Source organism: Lithobates pipiens, unplaced genomic scaffold (genome assembly GCF_037356315.1).
Source record: "Lithobates pipiens isolate NorthernLeopardFrog02 unplaced genomic scaffold, aLitPip1_a1.2 Scaffold_30, whole genome shotgun sequence".
NCBI lineage: Eukaryota > Metazoa > Chordata > Amphibia > Anura > Ranidae > Lithobates > Lithobates pipiens.
The window spans coordinates 154,101,156-154,124,475 of record NW_027507791.1 but is presented as its reverse complement, the minus strand read 5'-3'; the positions used below and the strand labels follow the sequence as shown (position 1 = coordinate 154,124,475).

General features: G+C 44.9%; 1 protein-coding gene across 4 annotated transcripts in view; it reads right to left on the bottom strand.

The window, feature by feature from the left end:
- FSIP1 (fibrous sheath interacting protein 1) overlaps positions 1-23,320 on the bottom strand; it is a 265,899-nt gene that overhangs the window by 109,737 nt on the left and 132,842 nt on the right. For all 4 annotated transcript variants that reach the window (XM_077465009.1, XM_077465012.1, XM_077465011.1 and 1 more), the window contains exon 6: positions 16,248-16,340. In XM_077465009.1, coding sequence (XP_077321135.1) covers positions 16,248-16,340 — 93 coding nt within the window. The remainder of the gene's footprint in view (positions 1-16,247; positions 16,341-23,320) is intronic.

Here is a 23,320-nt window from a genome sequence, read left to right as displayed (position 1 = left end):
AGTCAGGCCAAAGGATGCCATGCGGTGCTTCAGTTGGTCTGCCTAGGGGACAGGAGCCACACTGGGGCAGGCAGAGATTCTGTCAACTCTGCCAGGGCAGGCTCAGAGGTGGTTGACGCCATGCCAGCTTGAGCCAGGAGTGGTTGTATGCGACAATCGCATCAACCTTCTGTCGGCCCTCTGACAGGGACAATCAACACATATTAGAAGCTTGACACACGTCTTGAGTTAGGCTTACAAGATCTCCTGAGGCAGGCCATAAAAGTCTGTGGTAATTTCCGGCAGTTATACAATGCCAGTGCTCAGCTGGCTGACATTCAATGGGAATTCAACCTGCCCACCAAACGCTTCATTTGTGACATGACCACCAGGTAGAACTCAACATTGGCAATGCTGCAACGGATGCACACATAGCAGGGGGCCATCAATGAGTACCTGTGTGAGTATGGCACCAGGACAGGCTCGGGCAAGCTTGGCTACTTTTTGCCACGCCAATGGCTACTGATAAAGGATGCATGCACTGTCTTGTCACCATTTGAGGAGGCCACAAGGATGGTGAGCAGCGACAATGCATGCATCAGTGACACTGTCCCTCTAGTCTTCCTGCTGGAGCACATGCTTTGTGGAATCATGGACAGGGCACTTGAGGCAAAACAGCAGGAAGAAGAGGAGGACTTCCTTTCCTCTCAAGGCCCCCTTTATGCAGACAGCATTCCTGCAAGGTCGCCAAACACACAGGAAAAAGGAGGAGGAGGATTGTGTCAGCATGGATGTAGAGGATAACATGCAGCAGTGTTCAAGAGATGGTTTTCAGTCACCATAAACCCAAGGAGTTGTATGTGGCTGGGAGGGGGTAGTTCCTGACAATGTCATCCTTAGTGACCCAGACGACTCAGAATCGAATGCCTTTGCAAACTTAAGCTGCATGGGCTTCCTGATTCTGCAAAGCCTGCGAAGGGACCCTGGGATTCGTGGTATCAAGAAGAAAGATCATTATTGGCTAGCAACCCTTCTTGATCAATGTTACAAGAGTAAAGTTTCTGAGCTCATCTTGCCTTCGCAGAGGGAGCAGAGGATAAAATATCTTCAGGGTGCTGTGAAGAAGAGTTTGTGTAACGCCTTTCCAGACCCTGGGAAGTTACCATTTCCTGGTGCTGGACACCATGTTTCTGAGGCTTCGTTCAGTCAGAGGAAGACCGGTGGAGAAGGTGGCTGGCTGGCTGACTGATGCCTTCAAACAATTTTTTAGTCCTCAGCTGATAGCTTCAAGCAACCATCGGCAGTGTCTGCATTATATGGAGCAGGAATTTCTAGGAGCAACTGAGTACTGGGCACTGGGTCTTGAGGATGGACCACTGGCCAGAACTTGCTCAATATGCAATCGAGCTACTGGCCTGTCCTGCATCCAGCATGCTTTCTGAATGCACATTCAGTGTTGCTGAAGGGTTGGTAATGGATTAAAGAGTGCTCCTGTCCACAGACGCCGTTGATAGGCTCACATTTTTTTAAATCATTCAGTCCTGGATCAGCAGTTATTAAGCCCCTGATGCTGATGTAACTAATTGAATTTTTTACGGATCTGGGATCCCTCGAAGACTGCATATGCTGCCTATCCTATTCCTGAATCTTGATGATGATAGTTTCAGACAATATTTTTTGGTTTGAGGCCCCACCAACACCCAATGGGCCACATTTTTCTGCCCCTGTTTAACAGGGGCATGTAATTACAATTTTTAAAATAATATTTAACAGCAGGGCCCGTTTCTGCACCCAACAAGAGTAACTGTGAGGGGTTAGTGTTCTGGCACCACCAATACCCAAGGCCCAATTTTTTGGCAGCATATATAGTGCAGTCCATATAGTATATATACCGCAGTTCAGAGTTTATAGCACAGTCCGTATAGTATATATACTGCGGTTAAGACTATATAGTGCAGTCAGTGTAGTACATATAATACAGTTCAAGGTATATATTGCAATGCAGAGTATATAATACAGTGTATTGAAGTGGTCAAGGGGAAGCCTATGACAGAATTAGGAAAAAAAAACGTCATGAAGTCCTGCCAAAATCCATACCAGGCACTGGCCATTGGTTGTCGTGGTCTGCAGGTGTGGGGATTATCAGAATCTGGAAGCCCCCTTTAACCAGATCCCAACCCTCCCCCCTATGTGAATGGGTATCAGGTACATTGTACCCCTACTCATTCGCCAACCAAGTAACAAAAAGTAAAAACCACAATAGACAGTTTTTGACAATTACTTTATTAAATAAAAATAAAAAAGTGTCCCACGATGTCTATCCATCTTCAATCACACGGCCCGATGGACCCGAAAAATAAAAAATAAAAACAAAAAAGTTTCATCTTATTGGGTGGCCTCCCGGCAACTGCTGTCTACTGGCTGTGACAGCTGTTACATAGGCAAGGACAGGGCCACCTGGTGATGTAAACGAGTGACCACACTCCCTCCTGATGTCATGTGACATCATGTGGGGTCATCCGGTTACGCCAGCAAGTGGCCCCACCCTTGCCTATATAACAGCTGTCACAGTCAAAAGACAGCAGTCGCCGAGAAGCTTCCCATGGAGGCAGAGTCCGCCTAGCAGTAAGAAGGGTTGCTAGTTCAAATCCCAACCACCGACACTGCCTGCCTGGAGTTTGCATGTTCTCCCTGTGCCTGCGTGGGTTTCCTCCGGGTACTCCGGTTTCCTCCCACAATCCAAAGACATGCAGGTATGTTAATTGGCTTCTGTCCAAAATTGGCCCTAGTATATGAATACCTTGGATTGTAGGCTCCTTGAGGGTAGGGACTGATGTGAATGTGCAATATACAGGGATAGGGATAATTGTCGATACTCGCTCAGGTTGAACTGGATGAACTGCTGTCTTTATTCAACTTTACTAACTATGAAACATGGGGGGGAGGATCTGGGGGCTTCCAGATTCCGATAAGCCCCCCACCCGCAGACCCGAGAACCAATGGCCAGGGTTGTCGGGAAAAAACACCCTCCCCATGTTGAGGGCATGTGGCCTGTACCACTCACTCATGTGGCACTCACTCATCCCCCCCCTTCCTGTCCTCCAGGCTGCATGCTCGGAGAAGGGTCTGGTATAGATTTTTAGGGCTTTTTAAATTTTGGTGTGGAGTTCCCCTTAATATCCAAACCAGACTTGAAAGGCCTGGTATGGCGGACCAATTTTTTCCTTGATTTTTTATCTATATTGCCGGGAGCGACCACTACGTTACAGCCGCAAGCAATTATAAATAAATGAAATTTTTTCCTTTAGAAATTAACATTTTGAGGTGGCACTGTGATACACATCGCACAGATGCACCATTTTACAGGCAGACTAAGGGGGCCTCCCGGGCACAACATTTAAAGGAATATTTCATTTTTATTGTGTTACTTTAAGTATTATTAAAATCACTGCTCCTGGATAAACGGTAATTTTAAAAACTTTTTCTTGCGTTAATACATGTCCCCTAGGGCAGTACCCGGGTCCCCATACACTTTTTATGACAATAACTAGCATATAAGCCTTTAAAATGAGCACATTTGATTTTTCATGTTTGTGTCCCCTAGACTTTAATAGGGTGCAAACCGAACCGGGGGGGGGGGGTGTGGCCCATCCCTAGTGTGCAGGCACAGAGAGTTTGTGGGAACAGCCTGGAAGAAGCAGACAGGAGCCCTAAGATTGAGGGTCAGAGCAGAAGGGGAAAGCCATAACATTGAAGGAAAGATTGATTTTTGCAGGTAGATTCTGAATAACCCTTGTGTGGATAACCCTATATATATTGTGTGCTTTTCTTTTAATAAAAGTTGGCAAGAAAGTCCTAAAACAAAGATTTTGCTGAGTGGACTGCATCATTGAAGCACTACATTTGAGTTATTAACCAAAATACATATAAAACACACACACACACACACACACACACACACACACACACATATACATTATTGTGCCTAAGTTTTAGGCAGGTGTGAAAAATGCTGTAAATTAAGAATGCTTTCAAAAAGTGTTAATAATTTATTTTTATCAGTCACCAAATTGGAAAGTAAATTACCAGAATAGAAATCCAAATCAAATCAATATTTTGTGTGACCACCCTTTTGCCCCATACACAGGATCAGAAATTCTGCCAGTAAAAGTCGGATGTGAGTTTTTGGTCAGAAATTCTGGCCATGTGTATGCTCCATCAGACTTTTGCTGGCAGAGTTCCAAAAATCGCCTGTACCAATTCTGACATGCAAAATTCTTACGCATGCTTGGAAACAATTCGACGCATGCTCTGAAGCATTGAACTTAATTTTCTTGGCTCGTTGTAGTGTTGTATGTCACCGCATTCTTGACGGTCAAAAGTTCAGAGAACTTTTGTGTGACCGTGTGTGTGCGCAAGGCAAGCTTTTGAGCAGAATTCTGTTGGAAAAACCATCCAAGTTTTTTCTGACAGAATTTCTGATTGTGTGTATGGAGCATTACTCTTCAAAAAGACATTAATTCTTCTAAGTCCACTTGCACACAGTTTTTGAAGGAACTAGGAGGGTAGGTTGTTCCAAACATCTTGGAGAACTAATTACAGATCTTCTGTGGATGTAGGCTGCCTCTTCATGTAATCCCAGACGGACTCAATGTTTAGATCGGGGTTCTCTGGGGGCCAAACCATCACTTCATTGGTTGCATGTTTGGGGTCGTTTCCTGCTGCAAAATAAATTTGGGGCCAATCATATGCCTTGCTGATGGTATGGCACGATGGATAAGTATCTGTCTGTATTTCTCAGCATTGAAGACACCATTGATTCTGACCAAATCTCCAACTCCATTTGTAGAAATGCAGCCAAAAACTTGCAAGAAACCTCCACCATGCTTCATTATTGCCTACAGACACTCAATATTGCACTAATCTCCAGCCCTTCAGAGAACATACTGCCCCCTGGGACAGACAAATATTTAAAATGTTGAATCATCGGCCCAGAGCACCTGCTGCCATTTTTCTGCACCCCAGTTTCTATGTTTTCGTGTAGAGTTGAGTCATTTAGCCTTGTTTTCACATTGGAGGTATGGCTTTTTGGCAGCAATTCTTCCATGAAAACCAATTCTGGGAAAACTTCTCTGGACAGTAGATGGGTATATCTGAGTCCCACTGGTTTACACTAGTTCTGTGCTGATGGCACTGCTGGACATCTACTGATGAATAAGCATGATGTGTCTTTCATCTGCTGCATTAAGTTTCCTTGGCCACTTTTTTGTGCTTCTTCAAAAGAGGTTGAACAGCACATACTGAAACCCAGTCTGCTTTGAAATCTTTGCCTGGGGTAGTCCTTGCTGATGTAGCATACCTACCCCGTGTCTTGTTGCTGTGCTCAGACTTTCCATGGTGAATGACCTGCGACATGAAATGGTCTTCCACAACCTTACCTTATTAGCAGAGTTTGGCTTTTTCTCACACAGTTTTAAGCCTCCTATATAACAGTTTCTGTTAAAGCTAATGACTGTGTTTTAGCCTACATATAAAATAAATGATCTTTAGAACCTGCTTGATATAATTGGTTAATTATACACCCAATTCTAATCCCCCAAATGCAGTGACTTTGTGCATGCGTGTACATGTGTAAAAACTGTTGCTGGTTTGATGCCAAAGGGTAGTCCCACCAAATATTGACTTTATTTCGATTTTTCTTCCGTATGCTCACTTTGCATTTTGTAAGTTGATTATTTCAAACGATTAAAATACTTTTGAAAGCATTCTTACTTTACATCATTTCTTCACACCTGACTAAAGCTTTTGCACAGTACTGTATATGCACAATGATGGCCTCTTATTGTTATTTTTTAGATACATAATTCTAATTGGCAAGCTTACTTTGAATGAGGGCAGTGGCAGCCAATAAGGAGGGAGACTCTTGGACTACTGAGGCACTCGTGGATGTCTCTGGACAGAGAGGGGTCTCAGGTAAGTGTTGGGGGGGGGGGGGGGGGCTGCTGCACACAGAAGACTTTTTATCTTAATGCATAATATGCATTAAGATAAAAAAAACTTTTGACTTTGCAATCCCTTTAAAAAAGTTCTGCACCTAAAAAATATATATTCAAAGCCAGCAGCTACTAATATTGCAGCTGCTGACTTTTAATAAAATCCCACTTACCTGTCCCAGGGTCCAGCGATGTCGGCGGCAGATGACGAGCAATCGCTCGTCTTTCTGCTGCCCCCGCCGCCATCCTGTGTCAGGGAATCGGGAAGTGAAGCATCGCGGCTTCACTGCCCGGTTCCATACTGCGCATGCGCGAGTCACGCTGCGCGTCTCTTCTGGTCCCCCGCTGTGTCCTGGGAACTGTGTGTTTCCCAGAACACAACGGGGGCGGGGCGTCTGCGGGGGTCTGTGGCGGTCTGCCCGGAAGTGGGTGCAGATACCTGGATTATCCAGGTAACTGCACCCCCCTCCCCCCTGAAAGGTGCCGATTGTGGCACCGGAGGGGGGGAGGGATCAGATTAGCGGAACTTCCCCTTTAGGGTGAAGAACCGCTTTAACTGCTTGCCACCAGCTCACAGTAGTTGTACTGTGAGCAGACAGCACCTGCAGGACAGGTGAAGTCATGGTATGTTGTGGCTGTTCTGGGTTTGGGGCGCACAGGCATGCACCCCCTCTGTCAACCTGTGCTGAGATTGGACAATGATTTTGGCTGAAGTCAGCTGATCGGCTATGGCCGATCACACACAGAGTTCTGTGTGGTTGCGGTTCCTACTACAGCTTTCACGGGGATCCTACAGGTGTGGTACATACATACTTACATTGGTCCAAGCTGGGACAATGTAACTGTGTATAAATTGTCATGCCTAAACTTCAGCATTAAAAAAAAAAAATTCTGACTTGTTAATGCAGAGCCGACACCTTATGTTTCTTTAGCATTAAAGTATTCTTACCTGCTCATTTGCAATGTACACTGAGCTGGGCAATAACATAATATAAGCACTGCAGCCTACACTGCCCCCTTTTCTTTTTCAGAGAAAAAAAACAGTCATCCAAGCTGTTGATTTACACTCAACAGAACAAGCTGCTAAAATGCAGTCAAATCATGCCTTTGCACCAGACTACTTTAAGATAATGATAAACGTAAGCCTAATTTATTGGGATCCAACATAACTAAGACAAAATATACTATTTTCTCTTTAAAAAGTAATTATAATAGACTTGGATCATATTTATTTAATTGTTTACATATATAAGTTTCATAAACATGGTAGTTATAAAAAATGTATATTTAGTTACATATTACATTACAGTAAATGTAATTTTATTTTAGACAAATATTGGTTGAACCAGATTGCATTTTTTTCTTTTTTTCAATTTGTCTAACTATGTAACAAACATTTAACACAAGATAAAAAAAATCCCAAAGCACTATGAGTTGGCTTGAGAGATAGCACAGCAGCTAAAGATCGCTTGAGGGTCTGACTGACTGAAACCTCAGACTAAAACTGCTGGCCTTTAACGCTAAAGCGTCAGTCGTTTTAGCGGCACTCTAGCGCTGTTTAAGTGCCACTTTTGCACCGCTTTTCGTACACTTTTAACCACAAACAAGTTAAAAACTTGTGTTTTGTGGCACTTTCAAATTGCTTTTCAAGGGGGTTGAATGCGCTGCCCTTTCATTCCAATGAGCAGGGCATTTTGGGAGCGCTAAATACAGCACTCCCAACCCGCCCCAAAGATGCTGCTTGCAAGACTTTTCAGAACGTCCCGCAAGCGCACCACCCAAGTATGAAAAGTCACACTGAAATGAATGGGAGGTGGGTTTCAGGCGCTTGGCAGAGGCTATTTGAAAGCTAAAGCGCCTGAAAACCGCCCCAGTGTGAAAGGGGTCTAAGTCATCTAATAAGGAATGAGTTTGCATTGTGATGACTTTAAGAGTAAACAGAAGATGCTGTGAATAAAAATGACCAGATAGGTTGTTTTGTGTCATAAAAAATAGGATTTTTATAACAGCTTATTTGCAAAATCCTTTTGAAGTACATCAAGGGACACATAGCCATAGTAGTTACTATGTGGGTTATAGGCCACCTTCAGGTGATGGACACTGGCACGCCACCCCACTGGTGGGAGTACCTCAGTTTTGTAGCAAAGCAATACATGTGTATACCAAAGAAGGGAGAGACCTCTGTGTCCCATGATGTACTTTAAAGAAAAGGATTTTACAGGTAAGCTGCTATAAAAATCCTATTTTCTTATCGTACATCAGGGGACACCGAGCCATAGTAGTTACTATGTGGGATGTCCCATAGCAATGACAACTGAAGGGAGGGAGACACAAAAAAGTAGGGCACCAAGAGACTAGAGGACTAATACTGCAGCCTGCAGTACACTGTGCCCAAAGGCAATATCCTCAGGATCTTTTACATCTACCTTATAGAATCTAGTAAATGTATGGACTGAAGACCAAGTTGCAGCCTTGCAGATCTGAGCCATTGAGGCTTGGTGATGCACTGCCCAAGAAGCCCTAACAGCCCTGGAGAAGTGTGCTTTAATATGAACAATTACTTGTCAAATCCATATAAAAATAGTAGATTTCCACACTGCCTGTCCTCTTTTAGGACCGTCGGATAACACAAACAACACATCTGTTTTATGAATCTGAGCGGACACTTTCAAAAGACTTTGACCGCTCTCACCACATCAAGAGAATGTAGTGATCTTCCTTCCACAGAACAAGGTTCTGGAAAAAATGAAGGCAGAACAATATCCTGGTTTAAATGAAAAACCAATACTATCTTCGGTAGGAATTCAGGATGAGGCCGCAATACAAGCTCATCCTTATGAATAACCCAATATGGTTCTTTACAAGAAAGAGCAGCCAATTCTGATACTCTTCCTGCCGAAGATATGGCAACCATGAAAATTATTTTTCTTCATCAAGAGGACCAAGGGAATATCTCGTACTGTCTCAAAAAGGCTGCTTCTGTAAAACCGACAGGACTAAATTTAACTCCCAAGGGTTCAGGGGTGACCTGACTGGAGGATTAATCCGAGTTACCCCCTGAATAAAGTTATGAAGCAGAGAGTGTGAAGCAAGTGGTCATTGAAAAAACACTGATAAAGCTGACATCTGGCCTTGATAGTACTCAAGGTCATCTTCATTTCTAATCCTATCTGTAGGAATTCAAGGATCCTACTTATGACATATTTCCTGAGGTGCCAACCACCCGGATTCAGACCAGGAGACATATGCCTTCCAGATTCTATAGTATATGACTCCAAAGGCCGGCTTCCTAGCATTAACCAGGTAGAAATTCCTGAAGCTAACAGCACACAATTTTTTAGAATGTGTGTCTCAATAGCCAAACCGCTAAATTTAGCATTTGTAAGGTAGGATGCATTACAAGACCTTGTGAGAGAAGGCCTGGCCATAGCGGTAGGGTCCAAGGGTCCCCTATCGCCATTTTTACAATCTCAGCAAACCAAGATCTCCTGGGCCATGCTGGGGCCACAAGAATCACCTCCTTCTCTTCTTACTTGATCCTGCGAAAAGGCACAGAAGCAGCAGAACAGGAGGGAATGCATAGATCAGTGAAAAACTGATCCCACGGAATAACCAAGGCATCTGTTCCATATGCCAATGGATCCCTTTGTCCTTGACACAAAATTGTATATCTTGTTGGTGAACCTGGACGCAAACAGATCCATGTCCGGAACTCCCTATTTTTGTCATTTTGACAGAAAGCTGTCAAGGTCAAGGAACCATTCTCCTGGGAATAATTGTTGGCAACTCAAGTAGTCCGCCTGCCAATTCCCTATCCCTGGAATGAAAATTGCTGATATGCAAGGAATATTGTTTGGTCAAGCACTAGTTTCTGAACAAACAGGATTAACTACTTTTTTTGTTCACTTATATAGGACACTATTTACACTGTGTAGTATTATTATACACTTTTGAGATTTTTTTCACATGTTTAAATGCACTGGACATTTGAGCTTTAGATGATTGTTGTTTTTTATTTGACAACTAATTTTTTGAAAATATTTTTCACTATTGATTTTCACTATATTTGGATTCACTAACATTTAGATCTTTTTATTTTTAGGATTTTTACGAAAGTTTATTTATTTATACTTAGTCATATGAGAATTCACTTAGTGATAAGCGCTGCACTTTTATTTTTTTCTATTTTGTTGTGCCCAGTATCCTGGTTATTGTGTTCAGCTGCTGTTTTTTAATTTTTTTATTATTTTTTTACTAAGCGCAGATTTTTTATAATTTTTTTTAAGGAATATTGTTTCCCAAGATAGAATACGATGCACTTTTTTCTGGGCTGCACAACTTCTTGTGCCCCCTCTGTGATTGATATAGGCTACAGCTGTGGCATTGGCAGATTGGATCCTGACAGGACAATTCCGTAGTCTGAGTGTCCAGGCCTCCAGGGCCAGGCGTACTGCCCGAATCTCTAGAATATTGATGGGCATGAAAGGATAAGAAAAAGCATGAACAGATAGAGGAGGCTTTAGTGAACCCAAACCAGAAGTGGGCTCATCGATTACTGTGCTAATTGGCAGTAAAAATGTGGAGCGGACCAATTCAGTGAGAGACTGTACCAACTCCTGCGAACCTGATCCTTTCTTCAGACATCAGCCTCTTCCTGATCCCTTGAGAGAAATTCATCATCTCTCGCCCCTTGTTCCTCAGCATAAGGGTCCTGAGCAATGGACGGGGACCTGTTATGCTTAGTCCCACTCTGGGATGCAATTAAAGCATCAATCTTCTGCTCCAAACTTATAATGGTTGGAGAAAAAACCTCCTTAATCATCTATACAGGGGCTGTAATGGCTCCTGATGGCTCATTCTGAGCAGCCATATTACTCTCAGGGGAGGATGCCATCTTTTTTTTGGAGATAGGTCATGGCTTCGTAGTGACCATAGTCTTTCTAGAGCCCTTTTTTGAGGTGAGTTTAATCTCCCTTTTGACCATAGCCTGATGCACAAAGCAGGGGTACCACCAGAAGGAATGCATGCATTGCTTGAGCAATAGTCCAGCTCATCTGCTGATATTAAAGCTCAGCCTGATGCAGTAGTAAATGTGTCAAACGTATGCCTGTGTCATCGAACCACATATATACCTTCGCTCTTGTGTCCCTCCACAGCTTGCAACAGCAACATTGGTGGCATTAAAACACACATTCCCTGCGCTGGGCGTTGGAGGACGACAACGCCGTGCTGATAGGCCCCTGTCCTTTAGCACCTGGGCATCAACAGCCTAACCATTAAACCCAGTGACTGAAAAGCAGGATAGTAGACAGTGACAGAGCACTGAGGAGGGCCACAGAGGGTTTGCGGAGTACCACATTCTTATAGGACAGTTTTGCACAAAGAGGATCACTGTAACTCTCAATTCTGCAGAGTAGGCAAGCAAGAAGCTTCAGGAAAAACGTAGATCAGTTTGAACTGTTTACATTGAGTTACCAGCATCCATCATGAAGGCGTGAGAATCCTTGGTCATGGCAAACAACCCCTCACTTTCAAAAGAGAACATGAAACACTAAAAACTGAGAAAGTTTGTTGAAAAATGTTCTACACTTAGGATGTGCATGGCAGTCAGGGTCAAAATGTGTAGTGCAGCCCAAGCTAGAATTAGGTTAACTTCTCTTTGAGCTGCATGACTTCTGGTGCCTCCCAGATGGTGTAATCCACTGCTGCGGCATTGTCCAAATGAATCCTGGTCAGGTGACCTTGCAGCCGTAAGGTCAAGAGTAAAAGAGGCAACTGAATTGCCCTGATCTCTAGATATTGGGTGCCTAATGCAAAGTTCATTACCCAAAGGGCAATTTTCTAGGCCCGTCCAAGGTATGGTCCTCCAGAGCAAAGTCGAGGAGTAACCGATCTGGATGCTGCCAAAATAAGCCTCAATGACTTTGTAGAAGCTATAGTAACTTGCTAGTAGAAAATGACTTGAGGAAAGAACAAAAAGCAAAAAGAAAGCAATATGATTCTCTTGGCGCAAAGAGGACAAAAAAACTGAGGCTTGCTGGGAGCGGGAGGCTTATAGCTTTGTTTGCCAGTGTCCAATCTCCTGAAGGCAGCTACAGTACATAACCCAATGGTTCCAGAATACCATGCTGTGTCCTGTAACATACAAATAAGAAATCATTTTTATTAAAAGTCACAATTAGTAAAAAAAACACAGTGACTCCTAGTTGCATTTCCCAATGACCTCAGACATGAGCTGACCTATAGCAGTTCCCTCTGAAAAGCTGTCCAAAGGGAATCCACCAGACTTAACATCTGACCGGGATACCTACCAAAAAAAATAAAAAATTAACCAGTGCTCCATATGCCCTTCTGTAAAAAGAGATAAGCGTTTCCACTGCTGGCTTGACTACAAAATATTATTATTAACCAGTTGCCGACCGCCGCACGCCGATGTACGTCGGTACAATGGCACGGGCAGGCATAAGGACATACATGTACGTCCCTTGCCTCCCGCGGGTCGGGGGCCCGATCGGGCCCCCGCCCGGTGCCTGCGGCGGTCGGTATTCGTACGGGAGCGATCCCGGACGAGGGGACGGCCATTCATTCATGGCCACCCCCTCGCGATCGCTCCCGACGAATAGAAATCCCCGGTGACATCACTTCCTCTCCTGTAATGTAAACACAGGAGAGGAAGTGATGTATTCTCTCCTCCGTGTCGGTATTTTTCGTTCCGACACGGAGGAGAGCGGATCAGTAAGTTGCACCAACACTCACACACACAGTAGAACATGCCAGGCACACTCACACCCCCCCTTTACCCCCCGATCACCCCCCCAATTACCCCTGCCCCCCAGTCACAGTGACACCAATGTCATTTTTTTTTTTTTTTTTTTTTTTTTTGCATTGGTGTCATTTGTGACTGTAATAACTGTTAGGGCAGTTAGAGTTAGCCCCCTTTAGTTCTAATGTACCCCCCTAACCCCCCCAATAAAGGTTTAACCCCGTGATCACCCCCCGTCGCCAGTGTCACTAAGGCTGGGTTCACATTGCAGCGGTTTATGAGAACGAATGTGATTCGCACCGCACTGCAGTGCAAATCACATCCGATCTCTGTGCGATTCGAGTTCAGCCATTCGCCGCACCCGCCGCACCCGCCGCACCCGCCGCAAATTCGCACGGGACCCTTTTTTTGGCCCGCAGCAGAATCGGATCGCATGGGTGTTCACACCATGCGATCCGAGTTTGCAGATCGCACTGCGATATGCGAACTGATCTGGGGGTGTCAGTAACATTTCACTGACACTCCCAGCAGTTCGCATAGGGCAGTGTGAACTGCCGCCGGGAGGCATGCGATGCGGGAACCCGCCGCGGATTCGCGGCGTTTCCGCATCGCTCCAGTGTGAACCCAGCCTAATAAGCGATCATTTTTCTGATCGCCGTATTAGTGTCACAGGTGACGCTAGTTAGGCAGGTAGGTATTTAGGTTCGCCGCAGCTTTTTATAGCGCCAGGGACCCCCATATACTACCGCATAAAGCCCCCTGATTGCCCCCTAGTTAACCCTTTCACCAGTGATCACCATATAACTGTTACAGGTGACGCTGGTTGGTTAGTTATTTTTTTATAGTTTCAGGGCACCCGCCATTTATTACCTAATAAAGGTTTAACCCCCTGATCACCCGGCGGGTGTCATTTGTGACTAATAACTGTTAGGGCAGTTAGGGTTAGCCCCCTTTAGTTCTAAGGTACCCCCCTAACCCCCCCAATAAAGGTTTAACCCCGTGATCACCCCCCGTCGCCAGTGTCACTAAGGCTGGGTTCACATTGCAGCGGTTTATGAGAATGGATGTGATTCGCACCGCACTGCAGTGCAAATCACATCCGATCTCTGTGCGATTCGAGTTCAGCCATTCGCCGCACCCGCCGCACCCGCCGCAAATTCGCACGGGACCCTTTTTTTGGCCCGCAGCAGAATCGGATCGCATGGGTGTTCACACCATGCGATCCGAGTTTGCAGATCGCACTGCGATATGCGAACTGATCTGGGGGTGTCAGTAACATTTCACTGACACTCCCAGCAGTTCGCATAGGGCAGTGTGAACTGCCGCCGGGAGGCATGCGATGCGGGAACCCGCCGCGCATTCGTGGCGTTCCCGCATCGCTCCAGTGTGAACCCAGCCTAATAAGCGATCGTTTTTCTGATCGCTGTATTAGTGTCACAGGTGACGCTAGTTAGGCAGGTAGGTATTTAGGTTCGCTGCAGCTTTTTATAGCGCCAGGGACCCCCATATACTACCGCATAAAGCCCCCTGATTGCCCCCTAGTTAACCCTTTCACCAGTGATCACCATATAACTGTTACAGGTGACGCTGGTTGGTTAGTTATTTTTTTATAGTTTCAGGGCACCCGCCATTTATTACCTAGTCTCACTAGTGTACCCCTAAATTTAGGGGTGTCTACTTTCCAAAATGGGGTCATTTGGGGGGGGTTTGTGCCATCTTGGCATTTTATGGCCTTCAAAACTGTAACGCCCTTAGAAAGCCTGAAGGCGGTGCTTGGTTTTCGGGGCCCCGTACGCGGCTAGGCTCCCAAAAAGTCCCACATATGTGGTATCCCCATACTCAGGAGAAGCAGCAGAATTTATTTTGGGGTGTCATTTCACATATGCCCATGGCATGCGTGAGCAATATATCATTTAGTGACAACTTTGTGAAAAAAAAAAAAAAAAAAAAAAAGTTTGTAATTTTCCCGCAACTTGTGGCAAAATATAAAATATTCCATGGACTCAACATGCCTCTCAGCAAATAGCTTGGGGTGTCTACTTTCTAAAATGGGGTCATTTGTGGGGGTTTTGTGCCATCTTGGCATTTTATGGCCTTCAAAACTGTAATAGGTAGTGAGGAGTGAAATCAAAAAATTACGCCCTTAGAAAGCCTGAAGGCGGTGCTTGGTTTTCGGGGCCCCGTACGCGGCTAGGCTCCCAAAAAGTCCCACATATGTGGTATCCCCGTACTCAGGAGAAGCAGCAGAATTTATTTTGGGGTGTCATTTCACATATGCCCATGGCATGCATGAGCAATATATCATTTAGTGACAACTTTGTTAAAAAAAAAAAAAAAAAAAAAAGTTTGTAATTTTCCCGCAACTTGTGGCAAAATATAAAATATTCCATGAACTCAACATGCCTCTCAGCAAATAGCTTGGGGTGTCTACTTTCTAAAATGGGGTCATTTGTGGGGGTTTTGTGCCATCTTGGCATTTTATGGCCTTCAAAACTGTAATAGGTAGTGAGAAGTGAACTCAAAAATTTACGCCCTTAGAAAGCCTGAAGGCGGTGCTTGGTTTTCGGGGCCCCGTACGCGACTAGGCTCCCAAAAAGTCCCACATATGTGGTATCCCCATACTCAGGAGAAGCAGCAGAATTTATTTTGGGGTGTCATTTCACATACGTCCATAGCATGTGTGAGCAATATATCATTTAGTGACAACTTTGTGTAAAAAAAAAAAAAAATTTTTTTTTTTGTCATTATTCAATCGCTTGAGGCAAAAAAATAAAATATTCAATGGGCTCAACATGCCTCTTATCAATTTCCTTAGGGGGTCTACTTTCCAAAATGGGGTCATTTGGGGGGGTTTTGTACTGCCCTGCCATTTTAGCACCTCAAGAAATGAGATAGGCAGTCGTAAACTAAAAGCTGCGTAAATTCCAGAAAACGTACCTTAGTTTGTAGATGTGACAACTTTTGCGCAAACCAATAAATATACAATTATTGACTTTTTTTTTACCAAAGACATGTGGCTGAATACATTTTGGCCTAAATGTATGACTAAAATTGAGTTTATTGGATTTTTCTAATAACAAAAAGTAGAAAATATCATTTTTTTTCAAAATTTGCGGTCTTTTTACGTTTATATCGCAAAAAATAAAAATCGCAGAGGCAATCAAATACCATCAAAAGAAAGCTCTATTTGTGGGAAGAAAAGGACGCAAATTTTGTTTGGGTACAACATTGCATGACCGCGCAATTACCAGTTAAAGCAGCGCAGTGCCAAAGTGTAAAAAGACCTCTGGTCATTTACCAGCAAAATGGTCCGGTCTGAAAGTGGTTAAGCAATGTCAAAAACATTTTTTTTTTAGCCGTTTAAAAAAAAAAAATATGTACAAAACATTGTACTTTATCTTACAATTTTTAATTCTGCCTGACATTACAGATTGAAGATTGTTTCAAAACACATGGAGTTTTGCATGTTAGGTAAGACTGTACCCTTGACAAAACAAATATGTGCATGTTACCTTGTAAATCCTTTGGTTCATCATCATCACACTCTTCAGCTGGAAGCTGAGTGGAGAATACTGGAGAAAATATTTCCAAAACAGCAGTTTCTCCTATATAAAAAGAAAAATGTGATCCAGTGTTAAGCATGTAATAAGATTTTGACAGTAAATTACAGATACAGTTGTTTGCCACAGGTAGTGTATAGCACAGAATACTGCTAGTACCAACAAAGTATAGTATAGCCACCAGTGGCGGCTGGTGAAGTTTTAGGCCACTTTTTGACCACTCCCACTCCCACAGGATGCATTAAGGTGAAAAAACATGAAGGTTTACAACCCCTTTAAAGCACATCCTACCATAGGCCCAACCTTTAGGGTCTGCAATACCTTGTGCAAAAACCTGGCCATTACCACCACTAAGTCACATCCCAACTTTCCCTCGGGCCTATGGGGAGGCCCGTTTCATAGTCTTTTGGACTCGAGTTGTTTCCAAGTGTCACATTTCCTCAATTTGGACAGCTGGCCATCAATCCAGACTCTGATGCAACTAGATGGCCGATTTTCTTTAGACTTTTGAAGGGCACATCAACTCCACCACTTCCTCCAGACAGAATATAGAAAATCACCAACCCCATTTGAATCTCATTGCATGGCAGAAGGCACACTACCTCGCACCCTCTCCACAATGTACTCTATACTGATATTCCCGTCTGAAGAATCCTGACAACCAAGTCTTATTAAATGGGAAACGGATTGGGGGCGGTCTTTTGTGCCCAAACAGGATAGACAAATAAATAGGTTTGCCTTTAAATCCTCCATACAGTGGGGATCGAAAGTTTGGGCACCCCAGGTAAAAATGTGTATTAATGTGCATAACGAAGCCAAGGATTTTCATGTTCATTTTAGTAGTCTTACTGTGGATACAATAGTAGTACTACTATTACCTGTACACCCGGTGATTTAATATTGTATACTTGATGCACCTATTTTCCTTGACTACTTTTCTACTGTTCAGATTTGATTTGTTGTATTGGCTACCTCTTGTATCCTAAATAAAAAAATAAAAATGACAAACATATTATACTTAATTGCCGTGTGCAGTGGTTTTGCATAGAGCAGCCCTGATCCTTGTCTTCTCGGGTCCCTCTTTGGTGATTCTGGCCCCTCCCTTCTGTTGAGTGCCCCCACAGCAAGCAGCTGGGTATGGGGGCCCCCGAGTGGAGCCACAGCTCCTTGTGTCTATTCAGACACAGAGCCGCAGCCAACCATGCCCCCTTTCTCTCCTCATTGGCTGACTGACTTTAACAGAAGTGGGAGCCAATGGCACAGCGCTGCTGTCTCAGTCAATGAGGAGGGGAGTCCCGGGTAGCCGAGACACTACACTATCACTGGATTTAGAGGGACATCAGGTAAGTATTAGGGGGCTGCTGCATACAGAAGGCATTTTATCTTAATGCATAGAGTGCATTAAGGTATAAAACCTTCTGCCTTTACAATCACTTTAAAGGTTATTGCACAGGGTAATGATGTATGAACATCAGATATTCCTGACAGAAAGTTCTTGTGTAAAAAAACATGAGGAAGGGCTGCATACTACATGTGTACATGCACATACTGTACATGTACATATACGTAAAAACTCCCCTAGACTTTTTTTATTAAGAGGGTGTGGACTATGTACATAAAATAATGACCAGTATTGCAGATTTTTGTATTTTTACTGATCTTTACACAGCACTAGTTTCTGTGCCTGTGTACAGGCCAATTAAAAACAATGGGCTGCATCTGGTAAGAAAAAAAATGCCTAAAAATATGTCTGGCTACATTCACATAGCTGTAACATGGCCTTAAAGAGGAAGTAAACCCTCATGGAGACTGCCCTTTCCAGGATAGATGACCTCGAAAACAGGTCCAGGAGATAACATTTTCAAGTCCAAGGCCTCCCTGAAAACATCATGGATATCCCCCCAGCGATACAAGATCTCATTAAAGGAGCTAATTCCCAACACGCCCCCCCCCCCCCACGACTAGAGTTGGACAGGGCCCACAGAGCCCTTGGTCCCCCCAGGAAGGATGTAATTGTCAAGCCCCACTTCTACGCCGTAAAGGAGGAAGTCATGAGACAATCCCACCTCAAACAGCAAGTCACTTGCCGAGGACACCAAATACAAATATTTGCGGATCTGGCCCCCTCGACCATCCAGAAGCATTCAACCCTCAAATTACTCCTCACAGTTCTGTCCCAACTGGATATCAAATATAGATAAGCCTTCCCCTTTGGAGTAAAATTCACCAGCCAAGGCAAAGCCTACTCTTTCTCCTCCACCTCAAGCTGATTTCCCAGGAAGCACCCATGGACTTTAACTCAGCTCTGGGAGGCTCAACCAAAAGACCCCCCGTCACAAAGCCCGGTTTCCCCACTCTGGAATAAAGAGAAGACCAAGAAGCCTAAAGATGGCAGACCCCCATAAGATGAACACACAAATCTACTTCTTCAATTTGCCCTCAATAGGGCACTCCACTCTGGGACACTCAGGGCTCCTAACCTTTCCTTGGTTGCCAATCTTTGGGCATTCCTACATTTCAAGTTCAAGTTCTTCATTCCACACAAGTTATTGTTTTAAAGCCATATGTCAGAGACACTCATCCTCGAACATTTGGACAATTCAAGCTCGGACGGGAAGCCTCAACATGACTATCAGAAACGTTCACGTCTGCTAACCAGGCTTCCTCCCTGCAGTCTCTTTGCCACACCCGGGAAGTCATCCAGAGGAACCAAGACTCTAAGAACTTTCTGAATTCAATGATCTCCGGCGGGATCCAGCTCAGGGTCCCAACCTGGGCGACTGCAACGACACTAAACGGTTATGATTTTTCGGGGGAGTTTCTCCCATCTCCTCCCCCCCAATAGGGGGGTGGGGCATGGGGGACGACCACTGCAGAGGAACCCATTACAAGTCGTACTCTTTGATCTCAGGGCACTTTCTTGTTTTTTAATATTAACCTGATATTTTTCCAAAACGTTGTCTTGTTGTGCTATGCTGTGTTAGTTTTGTTTTTTATTACTAAGTTTAACATAGAGGCAAGGGTCAGGGGTAGAACCCTTGCGCCTCCACCCATCCCACAAACACATATTCTCCCCCTCTGTAGTATGGGTCATCGGCCCTCTGGTAGAGGCCGCTGATGCCTAATGGATGGTCCCTGGTGAGACTTTTCCATGCCAGGCGATGATCGTCTTCCTAGAAGACGCTGCTCTTTGTTTTGTTCATTCGTTCCCTCCTCATCCCCCTTCCTAACCTCTTCCTTTTCTCAAGCAATTTAGCAGGTAGTTTGATACTCCAGAACCCAATTTTGCTCCAAATGAAGCTTCTTCAACATCCAGGGCCCCTAAGGAGAAGACATCAATGAGTAAGTGAAGGACACATCAACAGCTTTCCACTGTCTAGATGTCTAATGCCCTGTACACACGGTCGGACTTTCCGACGACAAAATCCATCTGATTTTTTCTGGCGGATTTTGGCCCAAATCTAGCATACACATGGTCACAAAAAGTTGTCGGAAAATCCGATCGTTCTGAACGCGGTGACGTAGAACATATACGATGGGACTATAAACGTGCCAGTAGCACACCTCTACACCACCCCCACCTCGCAAGTTAAAACCCTGTATGCTACGTCTCCGATCTTCTCTATCGCCAATGGCACCCGCCAGGGCTGCCCGTTATCTCCTTTACTGTTTGCACTCTGTGTGGAGCCCCTGGCGGAGGCCATTAGAAGCAATCAGGATGTCAGGGGAATTTTGGTTCGGGACAGGGAATTCAAAATATCTCTATTCGCGGATGATGTCATCCTCACCCTGACCCAGCCTAGGACGTCCTTGCCCAACCTGAGTGTGGAACTGCAGCGATACGGGGAGATCTCGGGTTACAAAATTAATGCCTCCAAGTCGGTGGCCCTCCCGATCAATATACCTGCGGCAGAGGAAACTCACCTACGCTCGGTGTTTCCCTACAGATGGGAGAACTTCTCTCTTAAATATTTGGGGGTTCTCATTACCCCATCCTTCTATACCCTGTACCAGGCCAACTTCCCCCCCCTCTACAGGGAGATTAGGGCACTTATCCACAAGTGGAAGGCACACCAAATATCGCTCTTGGGGCGGCTCGCGTCTATCAAAATGGTAATTCTCCCCAAACTCCTTTACTTGTTCCAGACGCTTCCGATCCCGATCCCCTACGCGCACCTCCGTATGCTCCAGAAGGACTTGCTGAAGTTCCTGTTGAACTATAAAAAACATTGGGTTCCTGCCTCCGTTATGACTGCTTTGCGCTCGGACGGGGGCCTGGCGTTCCCCGACCTGGTTAGGTACTATCAAGCGGCGCAATTACGGGCTATAGTCTCATGGTTCACGCAGCGGTCGTACAACAAGTGGTCAGAGATAGAGAAGCTATGGCTAGCTCCGGTGCACCCGAACAGCCTGCTCTGGAGCGCGGAAACACAGATTGATATGAACCGGCTACTGGGGCCGATGGCTCAGCTTAACCAGCTCTGGAGGAAACTCTCCCGGGAACGCAGGCTCCACTCGGAAGCATCCTTGCTGACCTCGTTTCTTTGTAACCCTAAACTCCCGGACAGCCTAACCCACCAGATGTCTTGGCCCTGGGCGTCCCGGGGTTTATTCCACCTGGGACATCTAGTAGACCCCAGATCGAGAAAACTGCTGTCTTTCTCGGAGCTGCAGACTAAACACGACCTCCCCTGGCAGACGTTCTACAGTTACCTACAGATCAGACATTTTGCGCAAACCATAGCTCCGAGACTCCAATTCTCCGCGCCTTCTCCCTTTGAACTGATTATACTTGAGGGACGGAATCGCAGGGGAATGATATCAGACCTCTACCGCATCCTCAACTCGCACAACTTTCACGCAAAGGGCAAGCACAAGTATATGCTGCGATGGGAAAAGGAGTTGGGTGAGGAACTTCCACTGGAAGCTTGGCAGGGGGGGGTATGGAGACAGGCGGCCAAGTCCTCCCTATGTACCCTTTACAAGGAAAACTTTTATAAAATTCTCTACCACTGGTACCAGACCCCAGCTGTGCTCCACAAAATTTATCCCTCCGCCTCTGATCGATGCTGGTGCTGCCTACAGGACAGGGGCACCTTGTTCCATATATACTGGACTTGCCCTTTGATAGCCCCATTCTGGAAATCAATCCAACAGCTCCTTATCCGGGTATTTGAGGTGCCTGTCCCGTTTGTACCCAAGTTCTTTTTATTTGGCCTGTCCCAACCGAGGATGGCTAAGCCATCCCGGAAGCTCCTACGACATATTCTTACAGCAGCCCGTTGCCTAATAGCCCTTAACTGGAAAAGTCGACTGGCCCCATCTATGGAAGCCCTTTACACCAGAATAAAGGACGTGGACCTTATGGAGAAAATGACTGCCAGAATGAGGGACAGGCTGGAGGAATTTGACCAAGTCTGGGAGAGATGGCGGCTGCGGGAGGACTAAGGGCGAATTGGTTAAGGTATGGCGACCTGGATCTCTGGCACTTTCTTTTCTTTTTCTTCTCTGTCTTTTCCCTTTTCTCCTCCCCTGTTTCTATAGCGGATCTCATCTGCTATGCATTTCGTGTTTTGCATAAGCCGCAAGGCAGCTCAAACCGGGCCGTGGAGGTTGTGGGGTGGGCGGCTGACTTTTGGTGTCCTCTGCCCCCCAGCACTCCACCGTCCAAACTACTGGATTCTACTGCACACGCATGTGACTTGACGCTGCATATCGCATATCTATTCTTACTCTTGCACAGCTGTGTAGATGTTTGCCTTCCACTGTACTTCTGTACTGTTTATATTCCTATGCAACCACTGGCAATTAATAAAACGTTATTTGAGAAAAAACGTGCCAGTAGCCAATAGCTTTCGTCTCGTAATTTATTCTGAGCATACATGGCACTTTGTCCATCAGAATTGTCTACACACGATCGGAATTTAAATGATCAGATTTTGTTGTTGGAAAATTTTAGATCCAGCTCTCAAACTTTGTGTGTCGGAAATTCCGATGGAAAAAGTCAGATGGAGCCCACACATAATCGGATTTTGTGACACTATCCAATCGCACATTTTCTGTCGCAAAGTCAGACCGTGTGTACAGGGCATAATGTGAACAGGACAGGGAAGGATCTCAGAATTGCCACTCACAATGAACAAGGCTTGAACTCCCCCAGTAAACACACAATAGCGTTTGAAAATTACCGTTCCCTGAAAATAGACAGTGTTAGTCCTAATTCCTACACTCAAACTACTTAATATTCTATCTGGCGAACACCCCAAACAAAACTAAAGGAGTAGCGATCCTGTTCTCTAAGAATAGCAACTTTTCCCACATCTCTGACTTCAGGGACCATGAGGGTAGATTCATCCTAGTCAAAGGTACTATCGAGGGTAACATTTACTCCATAATCTCTTACTATGCCTCCAACAAAGGCCAAACCAAATTCTTCCAAATACTCCTCAAAACCCTGCTACCTCTAGTAGAAGGCAAAGTCATCTTTGGAGGGGACCCTGACCTTCCCTCGCCTCCATCATCTCAAGATTCCTGAATTTTCAGAACTTCACATATTAAAACAAAATGCTTGTAGTTGTCAATCCCAGATTCACCTCATACATGTGTTATGTCACGGTGCTGGTGTCAGATCACTCTATCACAGTGCAGGTGTCAGTGCTCTATATCACGGTGCTGGTGCTGGTGATCATCTCCTGCACCCTCTTCTTTGCCTACCCTGACCTTCCCTCGCCTCCATTATCTCAAGATTCCTGAATTTTCAGAATTTCACATATAAAAAAAGAATGCTTGTAGTTGTCGATCCCAGATTCACCTCATACATGTGTTATGTCACGGTGCTGGTGTCAGATCACTCTATCACGGTGCAAGTGTAAGTGCTCTATATCACAGTGCTGGTGCTGGTGATAATTATCCTGCACCCTCTTCTTTGCCTACCCTGACCTTCCCTAGCATCCATTATCTCAAGATTCCTGAATTTTCAGAATTTCACATATAAAAAAAGAATGCTTGTAGTTGTCGATCCCAGA